A 16557-nucleotide genomic window follows, 5' to 3' on the forward strand; every position below is an offset into this window, starting at 1 on the left:
TGCGCTGTGGGGCTCCTCCAGAGAGGGATGAGTGCTCCTGCTGGAGGTCTTGAGTTCTGGGGGAAAGCTTTCAGTCAAGCCTCAGGCCCTATATCCCCTCTTATTGCTGTGCAGGGTCTGGCTGTGTTGGCCCACGTGTGTGGTGTAATATTCCAGCTCCGGGTGTGTTTGAGAGGCGGTGTCCCCTAGTGGCTTGGCCTAGAAGAAGGAGAAGAGGCCTCGTATTGCCACTAGCTAAGGGAGGTCTTGTGGGTTTGGAGCTAAGGGACCTGGTGGGGGTTCTATTTAGAGCAGTCCTGTGTTGGAATCAGCGATTCCATCCCATAATATCTCTCAGCGTTCATATCTGGACAGTGCTTTGAACATGCAAAGTGCTCTCGAAGAGCCAGGTACCGTCACTAGCACTGACTCTCCAAAGCCTGCACCCACCCCTCAATCCTGCAAAGTATGGGGCATGTCAGCAGCAGCAGGGAGGGCTGCAAAATACAATGGCCAATTAGACGGGGCCAGAGCCTCTCTTGTGACTGTGCCCCAAGTGCATGCCTTTGGGCAGCCGTCCTGGGGATAGCATTACCACAGGGACTCTCTGACCCAGCCCAAGTCCGCCCCACACCAGCCAAATGGAAAGCTCACCTCCTGAGCCACCGTGTGGCAGGTGAGCAGAACCCAGGGGGCCTGCCGCTCAGTGGAGACGGTTCCTGAGCACTTTCTCACCACCTGCACGGGAGGAAAGGAGGAGAAGACAGATCAGTGTCACAGGACGTCCCACTGGTTTATTTCCAGCGGAGGGGTGGGCAGTGGAACTGAACCTCAAGGGACTGAGGGGGGGGATGTTTAGCAAAGTGTCTGGTCCATTCCAGGTGGTCTTGTGTTTGATTTTCCTCTGTTGCTAACATGTCACAGAGGAGACAGGTCTTGTTCCCAGGCCTCTTGGGTAGGATTACCATATGTCCGGATTTTCCCGGACATGTCCGGCTTTTTGGTCCTCAAATCCCCATCCGGGAGGAATTTCCAAAAAGCCGAACATGTCCGGGAAAATAGGGAGGCATGGTAAGGGGACCCCGAGTGCGAGTGGCTGCAGCAAAACTAACAACTCCCCCGATCTGCAGGGGCACAGAGGCAGCGGGCGCCATCCGAGCGCGCAGCCGCCTCCTCCCTGGGCTCCGGCTGCTGCTGCTCTGGGGAAGTTGCTTCAGCCCTGGCGCGCAGTGGAGAGCGGCGGGAGCTGAGAAAGTTGGAGCCCGGGGAGGAGGCGGCTGTGTGCTCGGATGCCGCCCGCTGCCTCTGTGCCCCTGCAGATCGGGGGAGTTGTTAGTTTTGCTGCAGCCACTCGCACTCGGGGTCCCCCGAGCATCTTTTGCCCAAGCGCTACCGGCTTCATAGAGGTGGCGGCGGCATCCGAGCGCGCAGCCGCCTCCTCCCCGGGCTCCAACTTTCCCGGCTCCTGCCGCTTTCCACCTCAGCCGGGGCCGAAGCAACTTCCCCAGTGCAGCAGCAGCTGGAGCCCGGGGGGCGGGAGGGAGGAGGGGGAATGCGGGGTGCTCAGGGGAGGGGGTGGAGTTGGGGTGGGGACTTTGGGGAAGGGGTTGGAATGGGGGCGGGGAAGGGATGGAGTTGGGGCAGGGGGAGGGGGAGGGGAAGGGGCGGAGTTGGGGCGGGGACTTTGGGGAAGGGGTTGGAATGGGGGCAGGGAAGGGGTGGAGTTGGGGCAGGGCAGGGGGAGGGGAAGGGGCGGAGTTGGGGCGGGGACTTTGGGGAAGGGGTTGGAATGGGGGTGGGGAAGGGGCGGAGTTGGGGCAGGGGAGGGGGAGGGGAAGGGGCGGAGTTGGGGCGGGGCCGAGGCCCCTGTGGAGTGTCCTCTTTTTTCAGTGTTGAAATATGGTAACTCTCCTCTTGGGAGACATCTCGTCTAAGGAAGGGCCTATAAGTCGTCTTAGAGTGGTCGTGCTTAGCAGTCAAGTAAATCACCACAGATAATGTGTCACGTGCAACTCAAGGGGGGTTGCAGTCTTCCCTCAATATGAAGCCACATCTCTGGGGACGCTCACGGGCCGTGGGTACGTATCAGAGGGAGAGAGGCGGGACGTGCCAGAATTCCAGTTCTTGAGCTGCATGAAATCTCTTTGAAATGCCCCTGGTTTGTTACTCGGGAGAGAGACTCGTTAAAGAGGAGCTGCTAAAGCTGTCAATCACATCCAAGCTGTCAATCACGTCCGCTCTGTCTGCCTCTGGGATCCATAGTCACGCTGCTTGCTGTCTAGACTCCTGAGGACAACAGGATTGGAAGGCTTGACTCTCTTTGGGGCCTTTTTGTTAAGCTCCTTCAGCAGGAATTATTGTTACTTATTAGTTGCAGAGGATGGCTGGTCCAGCAATTGAGGACTGCCCTTGGACTAGGGATACCAGGATTCAATTCCCTGGGGCAAGTCACTGCGTCTCCCTGTGTCTGTAAATTGGGGATAACGCTTCTCTGAGGATAACTACGTTAAAGACCAGGAAGTGCTTTGAGATCTCCGGCTGAAACGTGCTGGGTAAGAGCTGGGTAGTAGCAGTATGATGCGAGAGCCACGGTCAGACACTCCCAAAGAGACAAAGGATGGGAGTCGGGATATTCCCTGTTTGACAGGTGGGGAGCTGGGGCACAGAGAGACTGGGACTTGCCCAGATGCACAGGGCATTCTACGGCAGAGCCAGAAGTTAAACATGTCCATCCATGTCCTGTGCTCTTCACCACAAGCCCATCCTCCCTCTCCTGGAACTGCTCCTTCTCATCCCACTTCTTGAGGGTCCCTGGGGAGGCTGCCACACAGGTAGGACAGGGTGCATTGGGCAGCCTTTGAATATTGTGTTTGTCACGGGTGTGCTGGCTTCTGGAGGGGGTTGTTTACCTGGGCCCAAATGACCAGCCAGGAGTTAGCACTTTATCCCAGCCCCCTTTAACTGAGGCGAAGTTTGGATGCTGATCTGACTCCACCAGGGCTCAGGACCTCTCCGCCTCAAACACAAGGCTGCGGAAGGCTGCAGTTTATGGGGCTCTCCCAGATGCTCCCGGGGAGACCTGATAGAATTTAGGAATAACGAGAATGGATGGACATCAAGAGCCCCGTCCTGCTCCCGCCGTGACTCCTTAGGAGGAGGAAATGGAGCACTTCAAAACACACAGCGTCTCCTTACCCCGTTATCCCTGAAGTCGCATTGATCGAAGAGCAGGTTCTCAGACACGGGGCACTCGGTCTCTTTCACTGTAAACTCCAGCAGGTGGAGGGCTTCATTGGTTGTGGCCTGAGAAGAAATTAAAACGTGGCATTAACTCTGCACTGGTCAGAAGCAACGCACCAATGTGCATTTATCTGCTAGGGAGCATTAGCTCTCGTCAGCGAGAGGCTCTGCTAAATTAACCTCTCCCGTGCGAGCAGCAGGAAATTCCTCTGCTGGCAGGTAACCAATACACAGCAAAGGGCGCTATTGCAATCGAGGTAGCTTAGAGAGACAAGGTGGGGGAGATCATATCTTTTATTGAGCCAACTTCTGTGGGTGCGAGAGACACGTTTGTGAGGTATCTGTCAGCATTCAATCGGGCAGTAGCTGTCCACTGAAAATAAATCATATTGTTGCACATGGTTTAAGGATATGTAAATAAGACTTCTCTAGCCTATTAATTACCCAATGAGACATAAGCCACTCAATGAGCAGAGGGTAGGGGTCCAGGGGAGGTGAGGTCTCTGGCTGGGGGTGCGGGCTCTAGGATGGGGCCAGGAATGAGGGGTTTAGGGTGGGAGAGGGGGCTCAGGGCTGGGGCAGAGGGTTGGGGTGCATGGGGGGGGGTGAGGGCTCTGGGGTGGGGCCAGGGATGAGAGGTTTGGGGTGCAGGCTACACCGGGGCTTCGGTGGGGAGAGAGGACTCCCCCCAGCCCTCTGTCGCCACAACAGCCCGGGGCTGGGGGAGAGGTGCCTCTCCCCACCGCAGCCCTGCACGCCCCAGCCTGCTCCCCGCCCACCCCCTAACTCTCTCCTCTCTGGGCCCCTGTGGCTGCGCGCCTGCGTGGGCCTTGATAGCCTGCTGTGCGGCCACATAGCTCAGAGTGAATTTAGGAGGTCAGACTAGATGATCATGATGGTCCCTTCTGGCCTTATAGTCTATGAGTCTAACACTCAAGGAGACTTCTCCTGACTTCGGGCATCGCTGTTTTCCCACGCTCCTGGTGCTCACTTTGGAACTAGACCGCGAGAGTGCTGGGAGGCTCCTGGGATCGGTGGTGAGGCGGAGAGCCGTCCCCTGCAGCGTGCTGATTTGGTAGCGGTGTCCGAGCCTGTGCTGGCCGGTGCTGCTGGCCTCAGGCAAGCAGGTGCGGTGATGCTGCACAGCTGGCAATGAAATACACGGTATGAATCACCAAGATACAGGCCGGGCTGTGATACTCTCTGGGGGTTACAAAGGAGCAGACGGGAATTAGGAGCCCAACTCTCGCTGAATCTCAGTAGCATTCAGGGCACCTAACTCTTAGGTTGCTTTGCAATTCCCAGCCAGCGAGCCTCGGGCAGGAGCCCCCCTAAGGGGGGAGTGGGGATTAGCACACGCCTGTGTCTGATGGGGGGCCGGCAGAGAAGCAACCTCAAGTCAAACCTGTAGGAAGTTCTGTTGCGTTGCAGAGCAGCTGTGTGTGGGCTAGCTAGCCCATGTGACCCAGGGGCTACAGCTTTGGGGGTGGGGGTTTCCCCCGTAAACGGCTCAAGGGTTATGCAAACAATAGGGGACAGTGCGTTCAATTGGGGAATGACCAAGAGGGACAGGGACCAAGGGAGTGTAATGAATGACACTAGAAAATAACCTGACTCCAGTTTCCCACTGGAAGAAAAATCAGTGACTCCTGCTGGAAGGCTCCAGAATCATCTACTACTACAAAGAGGCCACCCCCATGAAAGAGGCGGGGTGAGCTTGCCAAGCAGAGGACGTGGTGCTGGCATTCCTGTTGAACGGAGATGTCACAAAGAGTTGAAGTGCTTATAGAGATCAAAGCTGCCCTAGAAGCAGTAAAAAGCAGGCCAGCCTGAACTAAAACAAGATCTAAAGAAGGAAACTGAACCAGGGCTCCTTGGAGCCACTCAGAAGGAACATAAACAAGAGCTGGAAACTTTTTAGAAGGAGCGAGGATCTGGTGACTTCTCAGGAAGGATTGTGAGATGGCCGGAAAGCAGAGAATAAATCCAGTCAGCTGGAAGCAAAAACTTTATTGGGTAAACAGTTGCAAAACTGTCTGATTGGACTTAGGAGCTCACAGAATGCTCTGCCTGGCATTATTCTTATTTCACTGTCTGTTGAAAAGATCATCTCAACAGCATTATGCAGCTGTTATAACTGTCTCGTCAGGCCTGCCTTTGGTTTTTCACTCAGCAATTCCTGCACCAAGCCTGGTAGCTTGTGACTGAACCAGAGTGGGCCGTTGAGAAAGATGGCCACTCTTGATTGAGAGACTCGGGGAGATGAGAAGCCACCACATCCCTTGGGTGAGGTCTTCCAGTGCTCGGCTGCCCTCATTGTTAAAAACAGGCACCTTATTTACAAGTTAACATGAGTGACTTCAACTTCGAGTCACTGGATCTTCACTCTGGGTCCCTGAGTGATCTTTCCACAGGAAGCTTCGCTTATTGCAAAGGAAATCAGCTACCACTCAGCCAACTTGTGTGTGTGTGTGTGTGTGTGTGTGACAGAGAGAAAGAAAGAAAGAGAGAGAGAAAGAGAGCGAAACTGTTTCACTAGGAGGGTGGTGAAGCACTGGAATGGGTTCCCTAGGGAGGTGGTGGAATCTCCTTCCTTAGAGGTTTTTAAGGTCAGACTTGACAAAGCCATGGCTGGGATGATTTAGTTGGGGATTGGTCCTGCTTTGAGCAGGGGGTTGGACTAGATGACCTCCTGAGGTCCCTTCCAACCCTGATCTTCTATGATTCTATGACCCTTAAATGCCCTGCGTAAGAGCTAATATTAATAGTACTAGTGCACAGATGGACCTAAAATAAAATCCCAAGGAAGCCCGAGGAATTCAGATCCTGCCCCAAACTCTAGGGCACTAGTCTCTTCACGGCTGGTTCTGTCTTTTACTTGGCGTGTGAACAGGCCCAGTCCAATGAGACCTGGATCCTGAATGGGACCTCTGGGTGTGACTTTAATAGTAATTAATGAGTGTTTAGATTGAAATCAGAAGCCCCAGGACTGTGTCTTGTCCTCATCTGGAATGTGCAATGTCCTGTGTCAGTAGCAGGGGATGGGATCCCGGGTAAGTTCACCCTGCCTGGTGTTCGTCAGAGAGGCTGACAGGGAGCCTTGCACTGTCCCACGAATGTTCCTGGGAGAGTGATTCACTGCACAACGGTGTACCAGGCCGAATTCTTAGCATGCCTGACTGGAGTCATTGCCTTCCCAGTGCTGGTTGCTGCTGTTTCCAGCTCATCTGTGCCTCCGCTGCTGGGATCCTCCCACCCGAGTCTCCACTGGGCACTTGCATCAGCCCTGCTCCCCGCGTCTCACCGCAGCTGGCATCATTCAGACAAGCCCCGATGGCAGGAAAGGTGCTGAGACTGCGTGCGGTGTTTGCTGCTGGCTCGGAGACCGGCTCAAACGTCGGCGAGCTAGTTTCGTTCGGAGCAGCACTGGGTGATCTGGGAGGTCTGCACTGCGTTTAGTTCCAGCATGTCGAACAGCTGAGTACCAATGAACTCTGCAGCTCCCCACTCTGGAGGAAAGACAGACAGAGACCCGTGCTGGTGGCTCTTGGAAGGCAGCACGGTCCAGGGGATAGAGCACTGGACTAGTAGCCAGAGAAACTGGGGTCTGTTGCCGGCTCAGCTACTGATCTTCTCGCTGCCTCTGTTTCCCCTCCTGCCCTTTGTCTTCTCTAGACTGTAAGCTCTTCGGGGCAGGGACTCTTACTATGTGTTTGTACAGCACCTACCACCATGGGACACTGTTCTTGGCTGGGGCCTCTCAGGGCCCCAGAACATAACAACCTAGTCATGGCAGTGCTGGGGTAAGGCCTTTTAGATGCAGCACGGGGTGTTTTTCAGGCCATCCCGGGAACACTGAGCCAAGTATCCTGGATGCTGCAGACTCCAGACTCTAGCTAGGAGTGGATGGGTCATTACACAAAGTAAAACTATTTCCCCATGCATATTTCCCCCCCCTGCTGTTACTCACATCTTCTTGTCAACTGTTGGAAATGGGCCATCCTGATTACCACTACAAAAGGTTTTTTTTTTCTCTTGCTGATAATAGCTCACCTTAACTGATCACTCTCGTTATAGTGTGTATGGCAACACCCATTTTTTCATATACTCTGTGTACATATATATATCTTTCTACTGTATTTTCCACTGCATGCATCTGATGAAGTGGGTTTTAGCCCATGAAAGCTTATGCCCAAATAAATTTGTTAGTCTCTAAGGTGCCACAAGGACTCCTCGTTCTTTTTGCTGATACAGACTAACACGGCTACCGCTCTGATAGCTAGGGCCTGTGTCTCGTCACTACCATCCCATTCCATATCTGTTATAAGAAACATGGCCACAAGGGGGCAGCCAAACCCCGGGCTGGAATGAATCCTCTATGGTGTCCGTGAGAGATGGGGATAATGGATTATCATGTTGTGAAATCAATCCCGCCGGCCCGGGGTTCTCTTCCTGCCTCTTGCTCCTTTCCCTGGGGGCAACAGGGGCTCTGCATTTCCATCTTCCAAGTGCTGGGTCCACGGCCCAGGCCGGTGTCCCTTCCATGTGGCTCGTTCATAGAATCATAGAATCTCAGGGTTGGAAGGGACCTCAGGAGGTCATCTAGTCCAACCCCCTGCTCAAAGCAGGACCAATCCCCAACTAAATCATCCCAGCCAGGGCTTTGTCAAGCCTGACCTTAAAAACCTCTAAGGAAGGAGATTCCACCACCTCCCTAGATAACCCATTCCAGTGCTTCACCACCCTCCTAGTGAAATAGTGTTTCCTAATATCCAGCCTAAACCTCCCCCACTGCAACTTGAGACCATTACTCCTTGTTCTGTCATCTGCTACCACTGAGAACAGTCTAGATCCATCCTCTTTGGAACCCCCTTTCAGGTAGTTGAAAGCAGCTATCAAATCCCCCCTCATTCTTCTCTTCTGCAGACTAAACAATCCCAGTTCCCTCAGCCTCTCCTCATAAGCCATGTGCTCCAGCCCCCTAATCATTTTTGTTGCCCTCCGCTGGACTCTTTCCAATTTTTCCACATCCTCCTTGTAATGCGGGGCCCAAAACTGGACACAGTACTCCAGATGAGGCCTCACCAATGTCGAATAGAGGGGAATGATCACGTCCCTCGATCTGCTGGCAATGCCCCTACTTATACAGTCTGTTCTCCAAAGCAGCATCAGGGGTTGGCCACCTTTTGACGCGGGGCTGCCTGGCAGCAGAACCGGGGGCTGAGAGCCTGGAGCACTTTCAGAGGGGCCTTCAGGCAGGGATTAAACTCATCAGGGAGCTCCCCTTTGCTGCCCCCCAGTTCCCAATCCCCTTCGGCTGGGCCAGCGCGAGCTGTTCCTCCTTCGCCCCCATTTCACTCTGCTCATCCCAGCTGGTGGGAGTCCTTTTGCACACCTCCCCTGAGCTCTGATATGATGGGGCAGCACGTGCAGGGAACCAGACCCTTTGACTGCTGGCTTTGCAGCCGTGTGACCCCAGGAGGGGAGAATCGCTCGGCCTGACAGCAGCTGAGACTGGGGGGAGAGAGGGGGCCAGTCTGAGGCCTGGGGCAATGACAGGTCAGTGATGGAGGGCCAGTCACAGACCCACCCTCAAAGACAGCCTCTAGAACGCCAGTGATAACATGCCAAAAGGAGGGAGACTCCCCCTGCACAACCACCCAATTAGGAGTCAGTTTGCAGACCCTAAGCTCCTCCAGTCTTTAGGAAAGGAAGGCTGGTCTTGGGGGTAAGGCACACGCCTGGGAATCAGGAGGTCTAGGTCCCAGACTCCCTGTCTGGCTTGGGGCCTCAGCTCCCACTCTGTAAACTGGGGCTAATGATGCCTCCTTTCCCTCACCCTTTGTCTGTCTCAGCCATTCAGCCTGTCAGCTCTTCTGAGCAGGGCCCGTTGCTCACACTGGGTTTGTATAGCACCGAGTGCCTTGGGGCCCTGATATTGCTGGAGGCCTCTGGGTGCAAAGGTGGTACAAGTAACTAATAACCATCGTCCAGTCCCCCCCTCCCCCCCAGCTCCTGGCTCGCTCCCCCACAGGCCCAATCCGGTCCCCTTTCCAACCTCCCCCCCACCCCCCACCCCAGCTCTCCCCCAACCCCTCTCCAGCCTCCATCAGTCCAGCCCTAGGCTCTCACAGCCCTGATCCCATCTTCCCCGCCCCAGGCCCTTTTAGCACCCCTCCTGACCCCACTCCCCCAGCCTTGGTTCAGGCCCCCACAAGCCCTCCCCCAGCTCCTCCCCCAGACCCTTTCAGCTGCTCCAATCCCACATGGGCCCCAGCTCTGATCCAGACCCCTGAGCTCCACTCGTCCCCTTCCCCAGCCTGCGCAGCTCCAGTCCAGCCCCCCAGTTCTGCTCCCACTGCCCTCCCTGTCCCCGTCTGGCTCCAGTCTAGCTCCCCCTCCCCTATTCCACCCCATGCAAAGGGGCCAATGCTTTTACCTTGTGTTTCATCTCTAGGGGGCCCCATGTCCCCTGTCTCTGCCTGCTGTGCCCCCCGCGTGTCCCAGCACTGCCATGCCACCATCCCTTCCCCGTGTGTCCTTGCCGGCTGCTCATGCCTGGAGCCACTCCAAACAGAGCCCCCCCCATCCTAGCCACCCACTTTGCCCTGGGGGGCCGGCAGGTCCTGCTCTCCTCTGGGGCCCCTCTCCATTGCAGAGATTGTGGCTCAACTTCTGGGGGGCTGGTAGTGGCAGGAACACACGTGGTCTAGATCCAGGAGCCCTCCATGGGCAGCGGGCCCCTGCAGCACCAGCATAGACAGCCATCCCCCCCGGATCACCGGACGCCTGGGTTCTATCTATCTATGATCTGGTTACACCTTCAGGCAGCGGGTATACAGGCTTCCAGATGCCTGAGTCCTATCCACGGTACCGGTCAGGGGTGCAATCCCCAGAGACCTCCAGCCCGGGACCCCTGCATTTGAAATCACACCCTGGTTGGGCCCCCATAACTTTGTGGGCCCTGGCTCGGCTGGTTGCACCATTGGAGCTGCAGTGATGGAAGCCAGAGGCGCCCAAGGTCCATGTCACTAAGTTGGGTGAGTCCAGGTACGGGCCTCTTACGTTGGCTCTGGCCGCGTGCTGGGCTTCGCGCGGTGACTCAGCTCCCTGCTGGACTTGAAGTCCAGATGCTAAAGCCATTCCAGGCATTGGGCTTCTGGCCCTCCCTGGCAATGGGCCGAGGAAGGGGGCAGCCCGGTGCCTAGCAGGGGCTTTTCACAGACCGCAAGCACAGGTGGGGGCAGCGTGGAAAGGCCAGGGGTGAGGGGACGTGTGTGGGCGTGCAGGAAACATGGACAACCATACGGCTCTGTGAACAGCCATTTATTGTACAGAGAAGCCCTAGCAGATGCAATTGGACTAAGGGGGTAGCTAGGCCGTGAGGAAAAGTGTGATCTGTGAGGCGGTTCTGACTTGCGCCTTGATTCCTGGTAAGCTTCCAGCATGGGTCACGGGCAGGTCTGCCAAGCTTGGGTTCCCCTCCTCGCTCTCTGGATTAACCCCTCTTGTGGAAAAAGGAAATGCCATGACCGAGGATTTTTGCGCCTATGCGCACAAGGGGCCACCACCTGGTGACGCGAACGGGCTGTATGGGGGGAAAAGAAGCGTGTTAGCATCTCCATGGAGACCCACCTGGCTTCTAATGGGGTTTATGTTCAACGTCATCATCTGCACCTTGCCAAATCTCTGAGGGCTGGTTTGGGGGGGTGGGGGGAGAGGCCTATTCTAACATGCTTTGTGCAGAGCTGCGTTTGAGACTGGAGCTGGGAATGGCCAGGAAGGGATGGCTGGAATTATACATCCCAGGAGAAGCATCTGCCATAGCAGCTGGGGCTCTTGCGGGGCACGTGGGGAAAGGGCTCGCTGTCAGGAGGTCAGCTCTCTTGGCTGCTGGATGACACCACACTAATGGGGTCTGTGCTGGGGAGGAACTGGGATTCCCAGCTGGAGGGTTGATGTTCTAGGGAAACCCTTTCATATGGGGATCCAAATCACGTACTACTGTCTCTCCAGGTCTGAAACAAAGCTCATTGAATTCAATGGAAAGACTGTCATGGACTTCACTTGATGTCTGGATGAGGCCCTACGACTTGGACTGAGGGTTGGCTCATCCCAGCCAAGGCAGATCCTTTCGTGGGAGAGACCGGGAAGCCAACCTGGGACCTAATGTCTGTAGCGTGAGGTTAAGGGCGTCTTCTGCTGAAACCCAGACACTCGTTTTCATAGACCCGGCCGTGCAGTGACAAAGAGCCATCTCGGGCATCCGCCTCCCCTGGGGTGTCTTGGTCGCACGTAGGGGGAGGATTTGACTCCTCTCTCTGTTTGGCAGAGGTGAGTTTGCAGGTGAATGTACCCAAAGCAGAAGGAGACGCCCCAGTGGCATTTTCACCTTGGGGAGATTCTGCCCCAGCCCCACTCATTCAGGGTATAAGTTCTGCCCTCCCTCGCCCCCTGAATCATCTGGCTGGACAGCTCACCTGTGGAGGGGCGACGTCACAGGTGATCGCGACAACAGGGCATGCTTCCTGGATGGAGAAGTGTCCTGAGCAGTCTCTGACCAGCTGCAAGGGAGAGAGAGGAGGGGACAATAGCTTAGAGTCTGTCTAAACGGCAGCTGGGGAGGTGTGGCTGCAGCTCACGTCGGGATAGCCCAGTTCACTTTGAGCTAGGCAGATCTAGGGGAATCTGAGGGCTGGTCTACACTGCAAAGTTACAGCGGCGTAGCTATGTCTCTCAGGGTAACACCGCACCCCTGAGAGATGTAGCTATGCCCACCTGGCCCTCTGTGCAGACAGCGCTGGGTGGAGAGAATTCTTCCCTCCCCCTAGCTGGGGCAGTGGATTATGGACAGTGACAGGAGGACCCTGCCCGTCACTGCTGTCCACACTGAAGCACTGCAGCAGCTCAGGTGCACTGTAGTGTCGTAAGTACAGACATGGCTTGAGTGCATCCTGCCGGGGAGCCTGGGTTCACACGGGAGCCACTAGCCCGTGCCGCCCTGGCTCAATCCAAGCCAGCTGGAGTACGTGCAGCGTTGACGTACCTGACTTCTGCAGGTGGGCTGAGGTCAGATCTACGCGTTCCTGGATGCCTGCTCCTAGATGTGGGGGGTTTCCATGGGGGGAGAGGAGGGTCTTGTTTCTGCTCATCTGTTTTACTGTTTCTTGTGCGAAAAGCAGAAAGAAATAGGATGGTGCTTCTTTTGGCTTGTAGCACATGGTGCAGTAACTCAAAACAGATCCGTTTAGCAGAAAAAACACCCTCCTCTTCTCTCCTGATGGAACCCGCCCCCCACCGCTCACATCTGGAAGCAGGTGTTCAGGCAGCAGGTATGGATCAGATCTCACCCTTCCCGTAGTGCTAAGTCGCTGACTCTGTGTCTTGTCACTGTAGGGTGAGCAGATGTCCCGATTTTATAGGGACAGTCCTGATAATTTGGGGCTTTTTCTTATATTGGTGCCTATTACCCCCCACCCCCATCCCAATTTTTCACACTTTCTATCTGGTCCCCCTATGTCACTGCCTTGTCCACTAGACCGTGCAGCCGCTGCAGTTTGAGGTGAAATCCGGTCAGCAGCTGGCATCACTGACTGACTGACTTCTTTAGTGTGTTTCTATTTGATCTTCCCTGGATCCTTCCCCTTGTTCTGCTATTCAGTCAGTCTGGGGGCTGCTGAAGACATTCAGGGAACTTAGGAACTGTGGGTCTGTGGCGTTGTGCTTCCCCCCAGAGGTGCTGAACACCTGTAGCTCAGACTGACTTTGACTGGGGCTTCAAGTGGGCGCGCGCCACCTCTGAAAGTCAAACGCTTAGTTAGGGGCCTAACGCTGAATGGCAGGGGCCTAACGTTGGGCGTCTACGTGCCTAAAGCTGAGCACCCCAAAAATGGAGACGCCCAAAACAAGAGGCCGTTTTTGAAATTCTGGCTGTGACCTTGTTTGCTGAGCCCTTGGGAATCTGCGTCCCTCCCTTCACCCGAAACAAACACGCACATCTCCCAGAGGGCAGAGGTGGCAGAGAACCAGCGCGTCACTCGCTCCATTTCCCTGTCATTTGTTCTCTGCAGGAACTTTTCTAACCCTCTGTCCTGCCCCGTTTTCAGAATCCCTAGTACCGGGGCTTCCATCTCTTGGCTTGGGTCACGGCCTAAATGCTGGGCCACACATTTTTTCCTGATCTTCAGCGTAATTTGCCCCCCCTGCTAGGGCTGGTGGGTTGACAGACCTGAGTGAAGCTGAGAACGGCTCTTTCTGAGTTGTGAGTATGACACTGGCATTGGGTTGGAACTAGGGGTGCTGGGCGGGTTGCCTCTCGTCCTGGTTCGAAGTGCAGGGTTTGGTTCAATGACTGTCAGCAACCCCATGATATAAATTGTTCCTGCCCCTCTGGACATGGGGCTAAATTCATTGCTGGAACAGGCAAAAGAAACGTGCAGCTTCATTTACAGCAGTGACTGGCTGAGCAGGTTCTGTGACGACACATTGCCTCATTATAGTTCATAACATCACAGTGTAAAGCCAAAGGCAGCAGCCTGTGAGGTGTCCCCTGTAGCCCTCAGGGACTCAGGAGAGCTTGTTGCTCACCACAGCTGATATGCGCGAAACAAGAGACCATGGCAATATCTCCACCCCAGAGCTGTGCCTTACCCCATTCTCTTTGAAGGCGCATTGCTCCACACGGACTTGGTCTGACACTTGGCACGTGGTCTCCATGATGGTGAAGTTCAGCTGAAGAGTATTCGATATGGCGACCTGGGCCTAAGAGAAAACCAGTAAAGGAACGAGAGAACCTTCTCATGGCGAGTAGCTTCACGCTGGGCTCAACCACTGCCTTTGTTCAGCAGCCGATGGCCTGCACCAAATGCAGCCTGAGCCTTGGTGCCCTGAAACAAGCAGTCCCACTAAAACCCTTGGTATGAAGCAGGGCTGCAAGGTGACCTTGATGGGGGCAGAGGATAGTCTTGTGTCAATGTTCTGCAGTGAGCTCACTTGTCAGAATTTCCATGGTGGATCAGACCAGTGTAGGGTGACCAGATGTCCTGATTTTATAGAGACAGTCCTGTTATTTGGGGCTCCTATTACCCCCACCCCCTGTCCCGATTTTTCACACTTGCTATCTGATCACCCTAAACCAGTGAGCCAGCTACTCTGGTCTCCTATCTCCAACATTGGTCAGGACCAGACACTTCAGAGGAAGGTATCAAAGTCCCCTACTGGGGGATTACAGAATAACCTGCCATGGGGAAGGGCGTCCATAACTTCCAGCAGGTCGTGGTTGGCTTAAACCCAGAAACAGGAAAGTTTTGTACCCTTTATACAAATTTACTCCAATTTATATTAATCCTGTTGTTCCTTGTCAGCAGCCAATCCTTAGCTGAGATGTGATAAATGCATATTGAAACAATCCACTGGTACTCATTAGTGCAGGGTGAATGTTGCATTTACTTTAGAGGTAGCTCTGAGGATTTGCCCCCGATCTCTAAATGGCTACCTCAAGGATTGAACTCACAACCCTAGGTTTAGCAGGCTAATGCTCAAACCACTGAGCTATAGACAGCACTACACCCTTCAACCAGCTTTGAATATTTCAGTAATGCTGTATGTACAGTGTCTCCGTGAGTATGTCAGGCTAATCCTGTTCCACCAGCACCCCCCCCACCACAACCGGCCATGGTGAACTCTTCTGAAATGCATTTTATTTCAGTGTCTGTTGTTTGGGGGATAGAAAGCAATCCCGGCTTTATTAATTCCTAATGAGCTGGGGTTTATTCCTGGCTGTGCCACTGGCCCGCTGGGTGACCTTGGGCAAGTCATTTCCCCTCTTTGTGCCTCAGTTTCCCCATCTGTAAAATGGGGGCGATGCTACTGGCCTCCTTTGAGAGCTACTGGTGCAAAGTGCTAGATAAGAGCTGGATATTCTTATTGAGGACAGGCTGATTAGTGGAGCGGGACCGGTCGCCCTTAGGAAGTTGCTGCTGAGTTGTAAATCTGGGGAGTGTGAAGTCTCAAAGTTGAGAGGGTCATCCCTGTTGTTAGCATCTAGCGGCCTCCTCTAAGATGGGGGCCCATTGAGCTAATCCCTGTGCGCACATAGTGAGAAACAGAGATTTCTGCCCCAAGGAGTTTATCATCCAACTAGACAAGGTAGTCGAAGGATGGGACAGGCCCAAGGTCACCCTGCAGGTCAGTGGCAGAGCCAGGTTTAGAATCCAGGTGCCCCCAGTTCCAATCCTGTGTTTCTGCCGCCGGCCCACACCGCCTCTCAGTGCAGTTAGAACAGTGAAAGGTCAGTAGGTCTGATCCAACCCCCCCACTGGAGTCTATTTCACAGGCTACGGAGCAGGCCCTGAGTGACCCAGGCGAGAGGTGACGGGGGCCCAGGGTCAGGGAGAATCATGTGTCACCAGGTCCCTGCCTGGGTTTCAAACCGCAGCTAATGAAGGGAATCCTTCAGTACTCACCACTTCAGGCGGAGGGCTGGATGTAAGAAGGCGGAAGGCGTATTTCACTGTTGGTCCTTGGTTGTAGAAGTCGATGGCTCGGGCAATGGCCTTCTCGTAGGGCTCAGGGGTCTTCAGGGGGACCGCGGTGGCTGCGGTGACCAGCAGCAGCAGGACCGCCCAGCAGCTCGCCATCCTTGGTCCTCTTTGTTTCAAGGTAAGGTGGGAGTGCAGTGCCCGGGCACTTTATATACGCTGCGTCTTCAGCAGCTCTGTGCAAAGGGGGATGATTGGCTCATTCATGCTGCGCGCAGCTCTTCCTCAAAGCTGTGGCTTTCCCCTTCTCCCCCAGGAAAGTGTTGTCAGCCAATGAGCCGGTGCCTGCAAAGAGTGGGGCTTCGAAACCTCGCCGTGTAGCTATCAGTGTGATAAGGGGAGCAAAAAAAAAAAAAAAAATCAACGGAGGGGACAAAACCCATTCTCCCACCCCACAGCTGCAAGCAGAAAACGGACAGCCTCTCACAGCTTGAGCTGCATCCATTACAAATAACGTGGCAAGACAGAGGACCAGAGGTGACCGGCTTGTACTTGCTAATAGTCACTATTCTAATCTAATTTATACCTGCCTCTGGAAACTTCCACTCCATGCATCTGACGAAGTATTCACCCACGAAAGCTTATGCTCCAATACGTCCATTAGTCTATAAAGTGCCACAGGACTCTTTGTCGTTTATTCTAATCATGTTCACTGACATATATAAATAGATGTCTAAGGGCCTGTCTACACGACAGCTGCTAAGTGGTGCCGTTGTAGGGCCGTAGTATGGATGCTTCATACATCGATGGAAGAGGGTTTTCTATCTATGTAGTTAAACTATCTCACTGAGAGGGGGCA

At 54.5% G+C, this 16557-nt stretch overlaps 1 protein-coding gene across 1 annotated transcript; it reads right to left on the reverse strand.

The window, feature by feature from the left end:
• Window positions 1–10530: 10530 nt before the first annotated feature.
• Window positions 10531–15889, reverse strand: LOC128832046 (cathelicidin-3-like). Its single transcript, XM_054019079.1, has 4 exons — window positions 15684–15889; window positions 13870–13980; window positions 11700–11783; window positions 10531–10807 (listed from the first exon to the last, which is right to left on the reverse strand). Exons 1-4 carry the CDS (start codon window positions 15855–15857, stop codon window positions 10718–10720), a joined length of 459 nt encoding a protein of 152 aa, XP_053875054.1. The 5' UTR covers window positions 15858–15889; the 3' UTR covers window positions 10531–10717.
• Window positions 15890–16557: the final 668 nt, after the last annotated feature.

Source organism: Malaclemys terrapin, chromosome 2 (genome assembly GCF_027887155.1).
Source record: "Malaclemys terrapin pileata isolate rMalTer1 chromosome 2, rMalTer1.hap1, whole genome shotgun sequence".
NCBI classification, from domain to species: Eukaryota; Metazoa; Chordata; order Testudines; family Emydidae; genus Malaclemys; species Malaclemys terrapin.

Bases quoted from the DNA above. Each gene is read 5' to 3' on its own strand.
- LOC128832046 (XM_054019079.1), bottom strand. From the start codon at position 15,857: ATGGCGAGCTGCTGGGCGGTCCTGCTGCTGCTGGTCACCGCAGCCACC. The intron at 13,981-15,683 runs GTGAGTACTGAA...GTTTTCTCTTAG, and splicing joins CCAGCCCTCCGCCTGAAGTG to GCCCAGGTCGCCATATCGAA. The intron at 10,808-11,699 runs GTGAGCTGTCCA...CCCCCCATACAG, and splicing joins GTGACGTCGCCCCTCCACAG to CCCGTTCGCGTCACCAGGTG.